The sequence below is a fragment of the Helianthus annuus genome, chromosome 11 (assembly GCF_002127325.2).
Source record: "Helianthus annuus cultivar XRQ/B chromosome 11, HanXRQr2.0-SUNRISE, whole genome shotgun sequence".
In the NCBI taxonomy this organism is placed as follows: domain Eukaryota; kingdom Viridiplantae; phylum Streptophyta; class Magnoliopsida; order Asterales; family Asteraceae; genus Helianthus; species Helianthus annuus.
The window spans coordinates 178,759,283-178,779,334 of NC_035443.2; the positions used below are offsets into that span (position 1 = coordinate 178,759,283).

The following is a 20,052-nucleotide window of genomic DNA, read 5'->3' on the forward strand; positions in this document are numbered from 1 at the left end:
AATCAAGCTGTAAGAATGTTAGGGGCTGTTTGTTTACCTCTTAATGGGCTCTTAATGGTTTAGACCTCTTACTAGTTTAACACTTAATGGTTCAGATTATTTGTTTCGCGAGCACATGTCTAAATGGTTCAGACATTTGTCTCTGAATGGTTAAACATTATAATAAGTCTGAATGGTTAAGACATCTAATCTGAATTGGTCAGACATTTGCCTCTAAATGGTTAAGCATTATACTGCCTCTTAATGGTTCAAATCTCTTAATGGTTCAACACTTAATGGTTCAAACCTCTTACTGGTTCAGCACTTAACCATTCAGAAGTTGCCAAACAACCCCTTAATCAGGTTGGTGGTTGTAAAGTTGGGTTAAACACATCACCATGTTTAATTAAACATATTAGCATGCCAACTTGTTCAATTAAACAAGTCAACCTAAATATAACCCATTTAGTTAAATATGTCAACTCAAACACAATCCATTTGTTTAACACCTTAAATATAACAACCCAAAATCTAATTATTTCCATATTGTTTTCACATCCTATTTAACAATTGCCACCTAGTCTTAATTATTACCAAAAGTGCCCACCTCATAAGCCATACCTTATACAAGATGTCAATTGTGTCAGGTTGACGGGTTAAAATATGTAACCTGAACCCAACCTATATTATTATTCGTGTCAAAGAGTTAACCCTAACCCACACACACATATATTCAGGTCATCCCTAACACAACCCATTTAACCCATTTAAAAAAAAAATAGTCATACATGTTTACGATTTATAACCGGGTTGTTGGGTTGTAAGTGGGTAATCAGTAACGTTTTTAACAATGAGTATAAGTGGGATAAGTAGATAATATAGTATACCAAAACTAACATTATTATGATTAACCATATAAAATGAAAAATGGAAAAAACAAAAAAATATATATATAAAACTTTCTTTTTTTTAATACATAAACGGGTTAACAGGTCAATCCGAACCCGACCTGTTTTAATAAGGGTCAACCCAAACCCGACCTGTTTTCTATACGAGTCATGTTAGTTTACCCAAAACCTATTTTTTCTTGTCGGGTTTGAATTGGATTTAGGGTATGTTTGGCATGGAGCTTTTAGGAGCTTTTAGAAGCTTCTAGCTTTAAGCTTTTAAGAAAAAACTTATACTCAATAAAAAAGTCTTGTTTGGTTGTATGAGCTTGAAGCTTTTAGGTTAGAAGCTTGAAACTTTTGGTTGAACGCTCCTACTACTAGCGTTTAGGAGGAGCTACAAGCTTTTAGGGAAAAATGATTATTTTAACCTCTAAAGATAATGAATTTTTTAATGCACAAACTTTTTAAATTTTTAGTTATGTCCATTTTGGTCATTTTATACATTTTATTAAAAACTCCAGCTACTCTGCCAAACACCAAGGGCATGTTTGGCAAAAGTAGCTGGTGGCTGGTAGCTGAAAGCTGGTAGTTGGTAGCTAGTAGCTGTAGCTTTGTAGATATATTTGGTGTTTGGCAGAGTAACTAGAGCTTTTAATAAAATGTATAAAATGACCAAAATGTACATAACTAAAAATTTAAAAAGTTTGTGCATTAAAAAGTTTATTATCTTTAGAGGTTAAAATAGTCATTTTTTCTCTAAAAGCTTGTAGCTCCTTCTAAACGCTACTAGTAGAAACGTTCAACCAAAAGCTTTAAGCTCCTAGTATGAGCCTTTTTTAAAAGTTTAAAGCTAGAAGCTCCTAAAAGCTTCATGTCAAACATACCCCAAATATAGGAAAAATTACAAGTTTTGTCCTTTATCTTTATACCACTTTTCAGACGATGTCCTTTTTAACGAATGTTGACAGGCGGTGCCTTTTACTAGGGTATTTTGTTGCAAGTTTAGTTCTTTACACCCAACTCGGTTAAAAAAACCCTGTTAATTGTTGGGTGTAAAGGACTAAACTTGCGTCAAAATACCTAGGTAAATGACTAAACTTGCAACAAAATACCTAGTAAAGGACACCGCCTGTCAACAATTGACAAAGTTTTTTAACTGGGTTGGGTGTAAAGGACTAAACTTGCAACAAAATACCTAGTAAAAGACACCGCCTGTCAACATTCGTTAAAAATGACACCGCCTGAAAAGTGATATAAAGATAAAGGACAAAACTTGTAATTTTTCCCAAAATATATCTAAAAAACTACAGCTATTAGCTACTAGCCACCGGCTACTTTTGCCAAACATACCCTTAGATCGTGTCAAGAATTGGTGCCAATACGTATATAAACGGCAAAATGTGGTGCTAAATCAATCGAGTTGGGCCACCTGATACACGCACATACACGTGCTTCCATCCATATATTCTTTCCATTTTTCATACAAGCCCAATCATTCCTTCAATCTGCAGCAAAAATTAGGTACACCCTTTTCCCCAAATCATCCACCTTTCACAATTCTTGTTGCTGATTTCTATATAAACTATAAAGATTGTTAATTTACACAATTTAAAACCATCATTATATCAAAATTATCTTGCAAAGTTTGATGCTTTATGTTGTTTCCATGCTTTATCTGTCAATAAGTTTGATCTAGGTATATATATTAATGCAAGATTATTATTATTATTATGTTGATTATTGTTCTCTATGCTGTTAATTGGGTTTGTTTATGAACAAATATTGTGAATTATGAATTGCTTGTATTGGGTTCATGAATGTACAATTGAATCAAATACATATGTTGTTTTTCTTTTTAGAGTAAACTGCCATTTTGGTCCCTGTGGTTTGGTCACTTTTGCCACTTTAGTCCAAAACTCAAACTTTTTGCATCTGGGTCCCTGTGGTTTCAGTTTTATTGCCATTTTGGTCCAAAAATGAAATCAGGTCATATTTGTCTTATAAAATCCTGCTATTTTGTCCTTTTCCGCAGGGGCAAAATGATCATTTCTTTTTTATAAATAAATACCATATTTTATAAGACAAATATGACATGATTTGCCCCTGTGGAAAATGACAGAATTGCAGGATTTTATAAGACAAATATGACCTGATTTCATTTTTGGACCAAAATGGCAATAAAACTGAAACCACAGGGACCCAGATGCAAAAGGTTTGAGTTTTGGACTAAAGTGGCAAAAGTGACCAAACCTCAGGGACCAAAATGGCAGTTTACTCTTCTTTTTATTTTTTGGGAAATTGGATTTTAATAATCCCAAAGCTGACCTATTGGCCGGACAGTCCCAACTTTGAACATATTTTCCTTCAGCGATCCCATACTAACTAAAAGTTTACCAAATCAGTTTTTTTTTCTGACGTGGATTGCCACATAAGAAGTCCACGTCATCAAAACTTTGCCATGTAAGCAGCCCACATCAGCAAAACTTTTGACTTATTTGCCACATAAGCCGTCCATGTCATCAAAACTTTGACTTTTTTGCTATGCAGTTAATATCGGTGATATATCGGTTATATCGGTCATATCGGTCCCTTAGTAAAATATCGGTACCGATATTATCGGCAATATTGACCGATATATATCACCGATATTTGACCGATATAACCGATATATCACTGATATATCACTGAATTATTGGTGTTAAATTGCTATATATATAAATTCTGCATTATATTAAAATTACCGATATTCCACCAATATCTCACCGAGATAACCTATATTTCAAATATCGGTCCTTGACCGATATCCGATATTTTACTGCATTAACTGCATAGCTTTTTTGCCACATAAGTCGTCCATGTCATTAGAACTTTGACTTTTTTGCCACGTAAGCAGTCCAAGTCAGCAAAAACTATTTGGTTTAACTTTCATAGAGTACAAGATCGCTGAAGAAAAATATGCTAAAAGTTAGGACTGTCTGTAAACATTTTCTGAGTTGGGATTAATCCCGGCCAATAGGTCAAAGTTATGATTATTAAAATCCAATTTCCCTTATTTTTTTGTCTCAGTTTTTCATAATACGTATTTTAACATTTTCATAATTTTGGTGTTTGCAGTGGGGAATAATAAATTAATCTGATTTTTTTTTCGTTCCCCATAACGATGGGGCATCGGCATGTTTTAAGCCCATCTTATATGTTAGAGACTGATAATGATCAGAGATGGAACTTGATAGAACGTCCCTGTGCGGTTACGGGTATGTTAAATTTAGTTGCTTCCAACTTTCACATTCATATATTTTGTTGAATTATTTATTGCTAGTATCTATCCGTAACATATTAAAGGTCTAAGTAGGGCTGCAAACGAACCAAACGTTCAGCGAACAGTTCGTGAACCGTTCGGCGGGAAGTTCGTTTGTGTTCGTTCGTTTATTAAACAAACGAAAACGAACAAGAAAATCTCTCAAATGGGTCGAAACTCGCATAAAGTGTTTGTTTTTATGTCAACCTAAATCCGACCTGTTTTGATCCCCACTAAAATACACCCGTTCTGACACGCACCCATTTCCTAAAAATGTAACTCACACATTTCATATATTTTGTTGAATTATATTTTGTATTTTTCAAAAGTACATGGATGGTCCCTGTGGTTTGCATTTTGTAACGTATTTAGTCCTCAACCAACAAATTTAAAGGTTTTAAGCTTAGTTTAGCATGTCTAAGTTAGGGATTAAATGCGTTACAAAGTGCAAACCGCAGGGACCATCCATGTACTTTTGAAAAAAGCTGGGGACTAAGTGCGTTACAAAGTGCAAACCACAGGGACCATCTGTGTACTTTTGGAAAGCTAGGGACTAAATCCTAAATTTTGGTAAACCACAGGGACCATCCGTGTACTTTACTCTATTTTGTAAGATCGCGGATCGTTTGACTTGATGACTTTTGGTCAAATTTCATTGACGATTTCGGCTTAAATTTACTTTGCAGCAGAGAGTGGTGCTGCCGAAAGCAGTTCTCTTGCATATCCAGAAAATAACATGTCGAGTGACGGGGAACAATGTAGTAACCCTGCTCCTGTGTCAAATGCGTATTCTTCATTAGCTCACAACGCGCAAAACCTAAATTATCAGCAAGACACTTCGGGCCCGTCGGACCTTCCTACGGGCCATGAAAATTATGAAAACATTGCGTCTTCGTCCAACTACAATGGACACGCCAATAACGATGATGATAATGGAAGATGGCAATATAAACGTAAAAGCCCTGCTGATACGGTTACAAACAGATATAATAATAGTAGTACTAGTAGTAGTACCGATAATAACAACAACAATAATAGTAGTAACGATGGAAGCTCATCGGAAATCTGTATCCCAACCGACCCATGGGAGGAAGCGCAAAATATGCGTATTATTCGTACCCCTTGGGGTTACCCTAACGTGAAGCGCGGTCATGAAGGTGAAAGTTCTGTTAGGAATGTGAGAAGCAGGGTTGCACCGTCAAATGATTATTACTCAACTAGTCGTTTTATGGATGTTTCGTCCGGTGGATCAATGAGGGAATGGAACTCAACTCATGTGTCTTCTTCTCTTCAGAGTAAGATTTCTGCGCAATTTCAGAAAGGTTAATTAGGCCTGTAAGTGAACCGAACGAATACGAACGCGGGTATGTTCGTGTCCGTTCATTAACTTTAACCGAACACGAACACGAACATATAATTGAACAGAGTCTTTTGTTCATGTTCTTTCGTTAAGAAAATGAGCATGTTCGTGTTCGATTATGCTCGTTCGTTTAAAACCTAAACGAACAGTTCAAGAACGTAAATGAACATAAACAAACAAACTTATACGAATGTAATATAATAAACATAACGAACACAAATGAACCATAGTTGTCAGTAGCGATCGTAGCGATCGCTATAGCGCGCTACGTAGCGTATAGGTCTAGTGTCGCTATTAGGGTTGCAACGATGGATAGCGAGAATAGCGACACTTTATTTTTTTATTATTTTTTTTAATATATATAGCAATTAAATATAGCTATAAATAGCTGGATTTTAGGTTTTTGATAAATATACATGTAAAATAGCATATATTACCAGGGTATTTTAATATTATATACATATAAAATTTTTAAATTTTTTTTCTAGTGTATCGCTATTTATAAAATAGCCACCCGTTATTTGTCGCTATTCGCTATGTAGCATATAGGTACCTTATCGCTATTTGTCGCTATTCGCCATTAACAACTATGAAATGAACATAATTGATCAAACATAAACGAAAATAAAGTATTTTTATATGAATTCTTGATTAATTACGATTACTTCAATTCAAAAGCCCATTTTTATTACTGGAAAGCTCAATTACTAGTAAGTTATTTTTATATGAGTAGTTAAAAATCCTGTTTAATGTTTATATATATATATATGAATATAACAACTTATGTATTTTTAAAATTTAAACGAACATAAACAAACGAACGTAAACGGAAGTTCACGAACATAAATGAACAAACAAAGCATGTGTTCATGTTTGTTCGTTTATTTGAACAAAAACAAAATTTCTGCCCAACAGTTCATGAACGTTTGGTTCATTTACAGACCTAAGGTTAATTACGCTAAAATGTAACTCACTTTCGCCTTTTTGTCATTTCATGTAAAGATAAAAATGGATTTTTTTTTTCATTTTACGTAATATAAGTACCCATTATTACTATTTAAATTCCGCATTTTCAGGTCACGAGTTAAATCCCTTCCTCGTTGGAGGCAGTAGTGCTAGTGAGAACGGTATCATAACCCGAAGCAATCATGCTCAGAGTACCCACGTGCAATCCGATAGAGGAACCCGGAGCTATTACATTCAAAGATCTAGCAACTTGCAATTGGGCCATTCAGATGAAGGATTGCAGTTGGCCACTGAAAGTTATTTTTCTCCGCGTGTAAGGCCCGCCATAGCTTGGCGATCCAACGATCGAAATGCACGAGCAAGGATTACAATTGGGAGATATCAATCATTTTCCGAGGAGGCGAATTTCCATGATCAACTCGTGCCTGAGGTATGTTCACACATTCTTGTTAATTTTTGCTAGCGGTTGCGAAATGGGCCGGCCGGACGGGTTGGTTAATAGGTCATTTTGCTCTTTTAAACAAAAATAGTAAATTTTTCCCACGCGTTGCGGCGGTGTCGAAACGTAAAGTAACACGAATTTATACTGTCGTATAATATTTGATCCGACTCGTTTCCGAACAAAATTTACGTCAGAACGCAGACCAACTGAAAACGTACATAAAAATAATCATGAAAACGTTTTATATTTGACCCGACTTATTTCCTTTAAAAAATTACTACGAGATGTAAGAAAATAGTGGTTTTTTTTAAAGTTGGATGGTACTGCGTGGCAGCGTCGAAACGTAATGTAACTCAAATTTATACCGTCTAATGAAAACGTATTATATTTGACCCGACTCATTTCCGGAAAAAAAATTAGGTCGAAACGTAAACCAATCTGAATATATACCAACATGTACATATATATAAATATAGAAAAAGTATATTGTACAGTATGCCTTAACGTACGCTACGTACGCGATGGTAAAATCGCACGTTATGTTACCAAAAATGAAAATCGCATGTGTCAAAAACCATGAAAATTGCATGTACATAAAGAATAAGGTAAATCGCATGTTCCATAAAAATTCAAATCGCATGTACAGAAGAAAACTGAAATCGCATGTGGAAAAAAAAAATGAAAGTCACATGTTATAAACCAAAAATCGCATGTTGATACTGAATCTCGTACGCAGCGTACGCTAAGGCATTTTGTACAATAACCGGCCTCTATATAAATAAGCACTTAAAACTCGAGGGGGTCAAAATAACATTTCATAAAGTTTTTAGAAAGTTAAGGGGTATAAGTGTAAAAACTGAAAGTTAAGGGGCTAAAGTACAAAAAAAGACAAAAAAAAGGTTATTGTAGCATTGATGTGACGGACGCCACAGTAACCCAACTTGTTCTTTAATAATATTTATTATAATATAATGATTTAACTATGCAGTTAATATCGGTAATATATGGGTAATATCGGTCATATCGGTCCCTTGGTAAAATATCAGTGTCAAATATCGGTACCGATATTATTGGCGATATTGACTGATATAACCGATATATCACCGATATTTGACCGATATAACCGATATATCACCGATATTTGACCGATATAACCGATATATCACTGAATTATTGGTGTTAAATTGCTATATATATAAATATGCATTATATTAAAATTACCGATATCCCACCGATATCTCACCGAGATAGCCTATATTTCAAATATCGGTCTTTGACCGATATCCGATATTTTACCGCATTAACTGCATAGTGATTTAAGAGACTTTATGCAGTAAAAATACACCTTGATTAAAAAAAGACTTTCAACCCGTTTGACCATATTATTGTGTGAGTTTTAACAAATTATTCAATCTTAGTGTTTTCCATGTTCAAAAGTCAGAAATGCCTTTGGAACCTGCTGTATTTCATATGAACTTATTCGTGTAATTGTAGGGTCTCATGATTGTGGATCGGTCAGCCTTTGGATCCAGAAATCCGTTTGATCATCATCAGGACATGAGGCTTGACATAGATGATATGAGCTATGAGGTTAGCACGGTTCAACCATTCATTTATACCTCGAATTTAAGGGTGGCAAATGGCAATACGTGTTGGGTTCGGCTTGGCATCACCTAATTCGAACACGGCTTTTTTTTTTTATTAATCGTGTAGAAAAACTCAACCCTAATTCAAACACACTTAATCCACGTAACCTGGACACAACCCTTGTTATCCGTTTATCTAAGCATGCCAAACAAGGTTGCCGGTTGCACGGGTTAGTCAACAGTGGCGAAGCTTGACCATGAAAACGGGGGGGGGGGGGGGGGTCGAAAACGTATATACCCAAAAAATTCTATACGAAAATAACACTACTGAGCGAAAAGTTCGGGGGGTCGGGCGCCCCTCCCGGCCCCTCTTAAGCTACGCCCTTGTTAGTCAACGGGTTAAATGGGTCGGCTAGTGAAACTTAAACTTCTATGATTTTTGAAACTTAAATTTTAAACAGGGTGGCGGGTTCACTCATTTATCTGCAACCCAACCCGAACACAACTTATCTATTAAACGGGTGAGGTAGATCGATTGTTTACGACGCAGACCCATTGAGACCCAATCTAAGTGTCTTATTGCATGACTGGTTCATGTTATGTTTTGTATCGTTTCGGAAATTGCCACCCCTAATTTAAACCTTGTAGTTTTGACAATTGTCAACAAAACCCCATAAAATTTTACTGATTTTGCACTTATGTCCCTCGACTTTAATTTTTATCCCTAAACTTCTAAAACTTAGCAAAAGGTCCTTTTAGTAACGTTTGGACGCTTAATCATGCAAAACGAACATGGATAAACTTTGAAAGGTTCAGGTATATAACCTATGGAAAAAGGACCTTTTATGTTAATCGTAAAATGCAGGACTTTATCGTTAAGTTCTAAAAGTTACGGGATTTGATCATGCAAAAATAAAGTTCATAGGGTTTCTTCAAAATTTTCATTTTTACATGTTCTATCCATTTGTCATAATAAAAAAAAAAAAAAAACAGGAGCTTCTGGCACTTGGGGAAAGGATCGGAAGTGTTAGTACTGGTCTGTCGGAGAATCAGATTTCAAAGTGTTTAAGAGAGTCGATATACTGTTCTTCTGATCAGCTACAAGAGGAAGGAACATGTGTGATCTGTTTGGTGAGATTCCGTCTTTTTGGTTCTGTGGCAATTTCAAGTGCTACATTTGATATGCAATTTTCTACTTTTTGAGTGTTTTAAATGTAGATTTGCTTAATAATGGTTTTTTTTTTTTTTTTTTTTTTTTTTTTTTTTTTTTGCAGGAAGAGTATGCAAATATGGATGATGTAGGGATGTTAAAAGGTTGCAAACATGATTTCCATGTTGGATGCATAAAAAAATGGCTGTCAATGAAGAACTTGTGTCCCATATGCAAATCAGAACCCATTAAACAGAAGTAAACTTATTGTTATTATTATGTTGTAAATATATATGTTATTATGTATTTATTGTTAGAAGAAAAATCCTCAAAATTGGAGAGGATCTGTGCTAATTATCTCAAATTACTCTTCCAAGGTTCATTAAAAAACATTCTTTCCTCTCCATTTTAGTTTATTTTGAACTCTATATCTAGAGGTTGTTTTTATACATTATATAGAATTTTGGTATCTCCAATCTTATGTTTCATTCACCAAAGGATACGACCATATATACAGGTATAAGCCAAAATACTAGCCTAAGATTAAGCCCTCAAATAAGGAAACTTAATCAAGTAAAAAGAAAACAATACTAGGCTAAAATAAAACCGAAAAATAATCCCTTCCTATACTCCCTCTCAAGTTGGAGCATGAGGGTTACGAATGCCCAGCTTGTCGAGTAACAGTTGTAGTTGACGGGCTCCCAAGGGCTTTGTAAAAAGGTCCGCGATTTGAGATTTGGTGTGAACATGAACCGGCTTTATTTCTTGTGACTCGAGTTCTTTCATGAAATACCGGGTTATTTGCAATGTGTTTGACAGCTAGGTTGTCACATAACAATTGTGTTGGACCATTTTGAGTGACATCTAATTCCTTCAGCAACCATCGAAACCAAGGGACTTCACTTACTGTACTAGCCATTGCACGATACTCTGCTTCCGCCGAGGACCAAGATACAACCGACTGCTTCTTTGACTTCCATGACACTGGCGCTCCTCCTAGAAGTAATAGGTATCCGGTCCTCGACCTTCTCGTGTCAGGACATCCAAGCCAATCGGAATCTGTATAGCCCACCAAATTTGTTCCTCCTTCCTTTCGAAGTAGAATACCTTGGCCTGGAGTAGCCTTCAAATACCTTAGGACTCTCATGGCTGCTTCCATGTGGTTTACTCGTGGGTCACCTACGAATTGACTTAAGACATTAACTGAGTAAGTTATGTCTGGTCTGGTTGCTTGCAAGTATAACAGCCTCCCCACGAGTCTTCTATATTTGCTTGCATCGGTCCAAACCTCTTCATCATCCTTTGCAAGTTTCGTGTTTTGTTCCATGGGAAAGGCACTTGGACGGCAACCCATCATGCCGCTATCCTCAAGAATATCGAGAATATATTTTCGTTGATTCAAAACTATTCCTTCTCGGGTGCGTGTGACTTCCATACCCAAGAAATATTTCAATGGCCCAAGGTCTTTGATACTGAACTTCTCGTTAAGAAAAGTCTTCGTTTCTTTAATCTTGTTAGCATCGTTTCCCACAAGAATAACATCATCAACATAAATGAGAGCGGCAACGAAGGATTTTTCGGTTTTGAATATAAGTAAGGAATGATCGGCGAGAGATTGCTTGAAACCGATTTGTTGCAAGGAGGTGGTGAATTTTTTATACCAATTTCTCGACACACTTTATTTTCTTTTCCCTTTCAAAACTGTAGGTCCAGGTTTCAGGATCCAACCCGTGATTTTCGTGTTCATGTTCAAAGATGGAAGAGATAAGAGAGGATAAACATAACAAACTTTGTATTAATCCGGTAGTAAACATTACAAGTCGGCCCGGTTACATAACAACCGAACTAATACCAAAGAAGTATACATCCGGGGAGAAACCAAGTGGTGATTTCTCCCGGTGAGGTCTCAGACCTCCATTCTCTCTCTAGCACACACTTGTGCTCTCACTCTTGTGTTGCAAATGACAAAGTGTTGGTATTTATACCAAAACAAACACTGCAGGTCGAAGGATCAGACTGACTGGTCGAAACATCATCCTTCGATCAGACAGTCTTCGAAAGATACTCACATACCTCGAATGATATCCTTCGATATCCTTCGAGGTCCATCCTTCGATGGGTATCTTTCGAGCTCATCGAAGGATATTCATAATCCTTCGATGCCTTATCCTTCGACACCAATGACAACACAGCAACTTTGTCTAGCAACACACACACACAGTCAAACCAACAACCCTCTCGTTTGACCACTTCAAACGAGCGGGTCTATACACGTTCGTTTGACCGTTTCACTAACTATTACAAATTCAGCATAAAATAAAACTAATCTATTCGACAAGCATCGGACACAAAATCTGCATCAACAAATTCCCCCTTGTCCGTTGCTGTCGAATGCTGAAAATGCAATTGCAATCAATCTTCAGCCAAGTATTCATCTTCTCTGTGTAGACAAATTCCCCCTTGACCGATGATCCAGGTAAGTAGCATCCTGATGCTCATTGTATAAGATTTCCCCCTCAAAGTACGCGTATCCGTGTTGAGTGTTGTGCAATTTCCTCAAAAGGATCAATTGACCGATCTTCCGCTGATCTTCCAAAACTCCAACCGGCATATGATAAAGGTTCCATTCTTAAACAACTGCATCAAGTCTTGATCTTCAAGTGTCTGTGCAAAACATTCCACGCTGAACCGTTTGAATCACCAGAAGATCATAAACTCTACCACCTGTGATTGCGTTTAGAATTTTACCGAAGAAATTCAACAAATGAAAATTTTTATCCCCCCATTTCTTTGGCAAAATCTCTAAACCTTAACAGATTCTTTCCACTTCAAAGAAACTGTCGTCAAATATTCACCAATTCCCTCCACCAAGCGGAACTGTTGTGTTTGGCCCATAATAGTCGCGTTACCATATTTGTCATTGCATCGGTAACCGTGACTACCCCACATTTTCAAACATCAAGTCTTCATCATCTCTTGTGTTCATCATGCTGCATCACCCCGCGTGTTCCCAAATCCCGTACGAATTTTGATGTTGAAACTTTGAAGCCCGGTATGAATAATCCTTGCGAACACCCGACCCGACTCCAAGTGAATTAAATGATTAACCCCAACACACTGTCTGAGTTCATAAAATTCCACAACACCTGGATCCTTCGAAACATCTGCATCAAACGAAAGATAAACACCAAGACAGCTTCGAAAGATGATCTTTCGAAGTCTTTCGAGCACATGTCACATATCTTTCGAGCATCTTTCGAGCACATGTCACATATCTTTCGAACACCTTTCGAAGTTGGACATGGCTGATCCTTCGTACACCTCAGACTTGATCCTTCGAAGTCTTTTTGATCCTTCGAAGAACCTTTTGATCCTTCGAAGAACTGATGATCTTTCGAGCACTCCTGTTCATCTTTCGAATCTCCTTGATCGAAGGATGATCTTTCGAGGTCGAAAGTTATCCTTCGATGGTCCTGACACAAGGACAGAAAGTACGACAGGTGTCAGAAAAGTTGATGTGGTAGGTGACCAACTTTCGCAAATTTCGAAGCATGAAAATTTGAAATTTGAATTTTGTTTCATCCTTCGAAAAACTGTTCAATCTTTCGAGGACAAACAGCATCTTTCGAAAATTTGAAGCTGTCAAGAACATCAAGAACACGGTGACGGTGAGATCTGCAGATTTGACGAAAATGCTTGTACACGTTGTTTTGATGAAGAAAACTTGAGTATTTTAGAGAAAAACATAAAACCCAACACCCGGTTTAGCACAGATCTGGATATCCGGGTCCAGATCTGGGTTTTTCTCATTTTCACCTTTTTTACATCTTGAACAAAAACCCACAAAAATCACAGATCTAGAGCACATGTGACTTAGTAAACGGTTAGTTTTACTAAATCGGGCACCATGGCTCTGATACCAATTGTAGGTCCAGGTTTCAGGATCCAACCCGTGATTTTCGTGTTCATGTTCAAAGATGGAAGAGATAAGAGAGGATAAACATAACAAACTTTGTATTAATCCGGTAGTAAACATTACAAGTCGGCCCGGTTACATAACAACCGAACTAATACCAAAGAAGTATACATCCGGGGAGAAACCAAGTGGTGATTTCTCCCGGTGAGGTCTCAGACCTCCATTCTCTCTCTAGCACACACTTGTGCTCTCACTCTTGTGTTGCAAATGACAAAGTGTTGGTATTTATACCAAAACAAACACTGCAGGTCGAAGGATCAGACTGACTGGTCGAAACATCATCCTTCGATCAGACAGTCTTCGAAAGATACTCACATACCTCGAATGATATCCTTCGATATCCTTCGAGGTCCATCCTTCGATGGGTATCTTTCGAGCTCATCGAAGGATATTCATAATCCTTCGATGCCTTATCCTTCGACACCAATGACAACACAGCAACTTTGTCTAGCAACACACACACACAGTCAAACCAACAACCCTCTCGTTTGACCACTTCAAACGAGCGGGTCTATACACGTTCGTTTGACCGTTTCACTAACTATTACAAATTCAGCATAAAATAAAACTAATCTATTCGACAAGCATCGGACACAAAATCTGCATCAACAACTTTTCTGCATCAGAATTAATAACCTCCCTTGATGATTCACATTTAGATCCATCCTCGCTTGAACTTGAAGTTGTATCACCCTCAACTGAAGTTGAAACATCTTCATCTGAACTTCCGTCATGTTCAGAACTGTCATCATTTCCCGAGGATTCACCATTGCTTGCATCTTTGACAATTTCTGCATACAACGCCGATTTTGTCTGACTACTGCTCTTTGAATCAAGAGATGATAGTTCTACAGTAGAACGATGGTGTTGTGAACCAACTGGGGGTAATGGATTTCCAGACAAGTCTGTGGTTGGAGCCGGCTTTACAGGAGCTTGTATTGGATTGCCAAACCAATCTGTTGTTCTTTTTGGTTCACTTTGCCTTTGATTGGTAACAGATGCCCACTGATTTGCAGATATCATGGCAGTTGAACGTGGGGTAATAGCCTGCATCCAAGCATTCTTGAAATCTTGATCAGATTGAGAAGTAGATGATTGCGTATTAGATGAATACGGATTCAAAGACCATGCGGATGGATCCCATTGACCGTTTATTCCCATTTCTGCAGTAATTCGAGATGGTGTGGGAGATTCGGCCCTTGATGGAAATACAATTTGTACACGTGTAAAATTTGTACACGTGTATTTTCACTGTCGAAGGATCAACGTTCGAGCACAGATCTTTCGGTCGAAAGATGATTTACAGATCAGTTTCTATCTTTCACAGATTTGATCTTTCGAAGTTTTGTTGAGAAGTGATCTTTCTAGACAAAACAAATAATCTATCGAAAACAATAATTTATTTGCTTATTAGGGCGGTGCTTTGGACAAGATCACAAACAAAAGTCAACTAAATTAATTTGTTTTCTTGGCAGTGCTTTTAATGAATAAAACATCCTTTTGTTTTTGATCTGAGAGTGGGCGGTGGAATGGTTGATGACAATTGGTCAATTTAGGAGGTGCCTAGGGCGGTGATCACACACAAACAAACAACAATTTTATTGGACAAGTTTGGCGGCATAAAGGATCTTGTTTGAGGGTGCCATGTGCCGAGAACCAGACAACAAAACAACAAAAGTATTGGTCAAATGGGGCGGCACACCACAGTGACTTTTGAATGTTTATCTAAAAATGGGCTGGTTGATGATTATTAGACAGTTGGCGGCGCCTTGTGCTATGAACCAACACAAACAGTCAAGCTAATTGGACACTTGGGGCGGTGACCAATAAACAACAAATACTCCTTTTTTTTTTTATTTATTTGATCCCACAAACAACATGTTTATTGCCTTGTCTTGGGCGGTGCACCATAATCGGTGGTCAATTTGGGCGGTGCACAACAATCAATGACACATCTTTCAATAAAGATGATTGATGTGACCTTTCAACAGTTGGTTGACCCTTCGAGATTGTTTAACTTGATCTTTCGAAAGACAAAAGTGACCTTTCGAGAATTTAGTTTGATCTTTCGACAGTTTCGATGATCTTTCGAATAATAAAATGTGACCCTTCGAATTTCAGCCTGATCTTTCGAAATATGAAGATATCTTTCGAAATATGAAGATATCTTTCGAAATATGAAGATATCAAGAACTTTATGAACACATCAAGAACACGGAGACTGGGTTTTCCAGATCTGACGAAAAAAACAACCCAAAATTTGAACAAAAACCCGGTTTTAAACAAGGAAAAGAGCCACGGCTCTGATACCACTTGTAGGTCCCTCTTCGGAGGATGACGAACCTAAACCTTGTTATACAAACCCACTAGCGAGTGCGGAATCCAAGCTAGCAAGCAAACCGGGTTGAGACAAGCATAAACACAAACACACAAGGATTCACCGATTAACACCACTGTATTAATACGAATGAAGGTTCCGGTTACAAGCACAATGTTTACAAATCTAACTTGCAAACTCTCTAGTGTGTGTGTGTGTGTTTGGATAGAATGCTCTCAAGCTCTCTCTATGTGTGCATCTATCTTACAAGTCTCTCAAGTCTCTTTCTTCTCTCACTTAACACAACACACTACATGGGTATTTATACCCACACACAGCAGGTCTGGTCAAAGGATTAGACAGACTGTCCGAAGGACTATCTGTCGACCACAATTTCCATCGAAGGATCCATATATACTTCGAAGGATAGCATATCCTTCGAAGTCCATCAGTATCCTTCGTGGTTTATCTTTCGAGCCAATCGAAGGATAGACATAATCCTTCGATTGCTCATCCTTCGACTCAGACACTTCACATAATATATTTCTAACTGTTGAGCCAAGTCAAACCAGGAGGACGGTTGACTTGGTCAACTTACAGGACTGACAAAGACATCGTTTACATATAGACCGAATACAGACAAAGTACAGACACAAGTGCATCAACAAACTCCCCCTTGGCTGTAGCTTTGTCTTTATCTTCTATAGTTGTGAACTCATTTCGAACTTCGATGGTCTTTGGTCTTCGAGTTCTCGTTCCGTGAGTCGTGTCCACAAATATGTATCAACAAAAGTCAACACCTGAGAGTGATTCCAGTCAGGTATGTGATTCTAAACCTGATTCTATTTCTGCTGTTGTTGAATGTGCGAAATGCTTAGATTATGCAGAAAAGGAAAGTAAGCTTGAAATTACACTGCAACACAATCAACAATTGATTGTTGATCTTGCTAAAGCATCTGAAGCTAACTTCTTTTTAACCAAAAATGAAAAAGAGTTTAAAGAAACAATTAAGTCACTTAAGCATGATGTTTCTGAACTTCAAAAGGCTGTTTTAAGAAAACAATATGCTAATAACAACTTAATTGACACAATTGAGAAACAGATGGTTGAGCTGGCCACAGCAAAGTGTGAATGTGAAACAATCAAGCAGAAATTGGAAAGTTATTCCAATTCCCGCTATGTTTTAGATCACATTATTGATGTGCAAAAGAAGAAGAAGGATGAGAAATTCACTGGGGTAGGATTCAAATCATGTCCTCCTCCAATGAATCATAACTACTCCAAGATGCCTGATTACGAGGAGATGCCCCGGTTTGAACCTACAGTGCCACTCAATCTCGATGATTTTGCAGTAGGCCTTGGGTTCAAAGCAGGTGCATCATCCTCAGGGCAGTCTGAGTCTGAAAAGGTGGAAACTTCATCGTCTGTTAAGGAACAGAGTCCTCCGATCATTGAGGATGCTGATTCTTCAGACGATGAATCTGAAGAAAATGAGAAACCACAATCTAACTTGGTTGCACCTGAAATTCCAATTGAGAATCACATCTTGTGTGATCCCCCGGTGAAACCAAGTAAGATTGAAACACCAAAGGCAATGAAGCCCAATGTACCTAGCATTGAAAAGAATAACTTGTTGTATACGCTCAAGGGAGACAGTAAAATTTATTCTGACAAGGATTTTCCAATCAAAAACGTAAATCAAGAGTTAATTGAGAAAATTTTTGAAGGAAGAACTGACAAGTTTTTGGGAAACAAAGGTAACAAAATCACTGTTACTCAATGTGAACCCGTTCCGTGTGAAGTAATTAGAAAACAATACGGAAACCAAAAACTGTCAGTTGAGCGAAAACAACAAGTGAATTCTGGAAAGGGTAAGGGGCAGGTACAGGAAAAGAGAGCTCAAAGCAAGAATGCCCAAGCACCAAAGGTTCAGCAGCTTAAAACTGAACAACCAAAGGTTCAACAACCTAAGATTGAACAGTCTAAGGCTACTCAACCTAAGGCTGCACAACCTAAAATTCCACAATCTAAGGTTGAGCAACCTAAGGTTCAAAGGGTGCAAAACAAAAGAGCTCCTGTCAAGAAAGGAGAACAGAAGGTGAACTTTGTTGCATCAAAGGGTACGGACAAACTGGAAACATTTCAAAATAAATCTAACATTGATTTTGTAAAACAAGTTAGAATTTTAAAACGAAATGATCAGAACAATTATACCCAACACACAAATGGATGTGACTTAGGTCCAAGCACACCTAGATCACAAAGTTCAGTGTCTGGTTCTCCGTCTGGTCATCAACATGTTTCTCCGAGGCTTGTAGAGCGGAGAATGTGTTTTGAATGTGGTACAATTGGACATATAATTCGAAATTGTCCATATCTTCATAAGTTGAAAGCAAAGGTTGATGATCCCCGTGAACAAAATCATGTCGCCCAAGAGAATAGAAAAGGCAAACAGGGCGAAAGCAAGAAAAAGGATCGGAAGATAAACTTCGTGAAATCAAGAGGGACTGATAAAATTGATACTTTCAAAGGCAAATCCAATAAGGATTTTGTTAAACAAAGTAAAATTTTGAAAAGAAACAGTCAAAACAACTATACACAACACACAAACGGTTGTGATGTAGGACCAAGTACCTCAAGATCACGAAGTTCATCATCCACCTATTACAGTTATGATACTCCGAGGTTTGTTGAGCGGAGATCATGCTTTGAATGCTGCGAGTATGGACACATCATTAAGAATTGTCCATATCTCACCAAGAGAAAGTCAAAAGTTGATGCCCCCCATGGTAACAGTTACCATAAAAGATCTGTTTCACCAAAACAGGACCCTCGTTTTGTTAAACAACGAGAAAAGAAACAGAAAAAGAAACAAAGAAAAGAAGTTGAAAAAGTTTTAAAACCGGAGGTCATCCAAACAAAATCTGTTAAATCGGATGTTAAACATGAAAAACAGAAACAAATTTGGATACCAAAACCGGTGACTGTTTCAGGGGGAGCTACATCAATTCCGAATCATCGGGAAATAGATGTTACAATTCTCGATGATGACGGACGACCCAAGTCTGTGAAGGCTTGGGTCCCCCTCTCCAACTAATCTCTGAATGAGTGTGCAGGATGTTCCAGGAGGAACTATTAATAGTTTCAGGATTGTTGATAGTGGAGTGTCCATGCACAAGATTGGCGACATAAGGCTCCGAAATATTGGCATGTCTAGGAGAATGTTGTTGCCATTGATGGAGAGAGAGGAAAGGAAAAAGAAAAGAAGACAAAAATGTCTGATGAAAGAATGTGGCTGAATGAAGTTGCAAAATTCGACCAAATGAAGAACGCGCCAAAATTTGGTTGCTATGGTTTTTAATCGGGTTCTCAGGAAAGAATACAATGAACGATGTGCAGATGCCGTGGTGTAGATTGAACATTCGCACACCGCTTCTGAAAGAGAAAGACAAAGACCTTCGCTGGTACAATGTGGAAGACCAGCCGGAACAAAAGGTTTTTGATCATGTTGCTGTGAAGAGATTTCTCAGTAGCTGCAGATTCGACTTTGAAATCCACACCGGGTGGATATCCAGTTGGGAGAGCGCTCAGATTCCTTGCAATGCATGAAACAGTTGCAGGATACGGTTTTAAATTTCTAATCTCTCCTATGCTTGTCGATATTTAAGCTGCTTTATGAATTATATCGTCTCGTACAGCACTCTTTGGCCTGACACGTTGATCTCGCATATCACCTCACACGTGATTGTTTCTCTATGAAACTCGTCAATGTTGTTATGGTCCGCACCGCTTACCGACGTGCCAACTGATTTTCCCAAAATTCGATAAATTTTTTTCTGATAAAAACTTAATTTGGGTAACCGGCATTAAGGTCAAGCAAGAGTAAAACCAACATCGGAAAATCATTTTTGTAAATACTTTGTGTTTTTAAATTTGTCTTAGTTTATTGATTTTAGGGGGAGTAAATCCAAAAATCAGAAAATCCAAAAACATCGAAAAATTTCAAAAACACAAAAACAATAGAAAAACAAAAATGAGTTTCCTGGCGAGCAAAAGAGAAAATGATAGTACATCAGTGGTCTATCCAA

The 20,052-nt window shown here is 37.6% G+C and overlaps 1 protein-coding gene across 2 annotated transcripts; it reads left to right on the forward strand.

Annotated features, from left to right (window-relative positions):
* Positions 1–2,267: 2,267 nt before the first annotated feature.
* Positions 2,268–10,063, forward strand: LOC110891247 (probable cyclin-dependent serine/threonine-protein kinase DDB_G0292550). Of its 2 annotated transcripts, none has more exons than XM_022138938.2 (7): positions 2,268–2,390; positions 3,984–4,123; positions 4,854–5,462; positions 6,604–6,923; positions 8,430–8,525; positions 9,515–9,652; positions 9,796–10,063. In XM_022138938.2, exons 2-7 carry the CDS (start codon positions 4,030–4,032, stop codon positions 9,931–9,933), a joined length of 1,395 nt encoding a protein of 464 aa, XP_021994630.1. In that variant the 5' UTR covers positions 2,268–2,390; positions 3,984–4,029; the 3' UTR covers positions 9,934–10,063. The 2 variants fall into 2 exon arrangements, with proteins under 2 accessions (XP_021994630.1, XP_035836219.1); XM_035980326.1 differs by having other exon boundaries at positions 2,294–2,390; positions 4,749–5,462.
* The last annotated feature ends 9,989 nt before the right edge of the window (positions 10,064–20,052 follow it).

Coding starts and splice junctions, on each gene's coding strand:
- LOC110891247 (XM_022138938.2), top strand. CDS start 4,030: ATGGGGCATCGGCATGTTTTAAGCCCATCTTATATGTTAGAGACTGAT. Junction 4,124..4,853: donor ACGTCCCTGTGCGGTTACGG/GTATGTTAAATT, acceptor TTTACTTTGCAG/CAGAGAGTGGTGCTGCCGAA. Junction 6,924..8,429: donor ATGATCAACTCGTGCCTGAG/GTATGTTCACAC, acceptor GTGTAATTGTAG/GGTCTCATGATTGTGGATCG.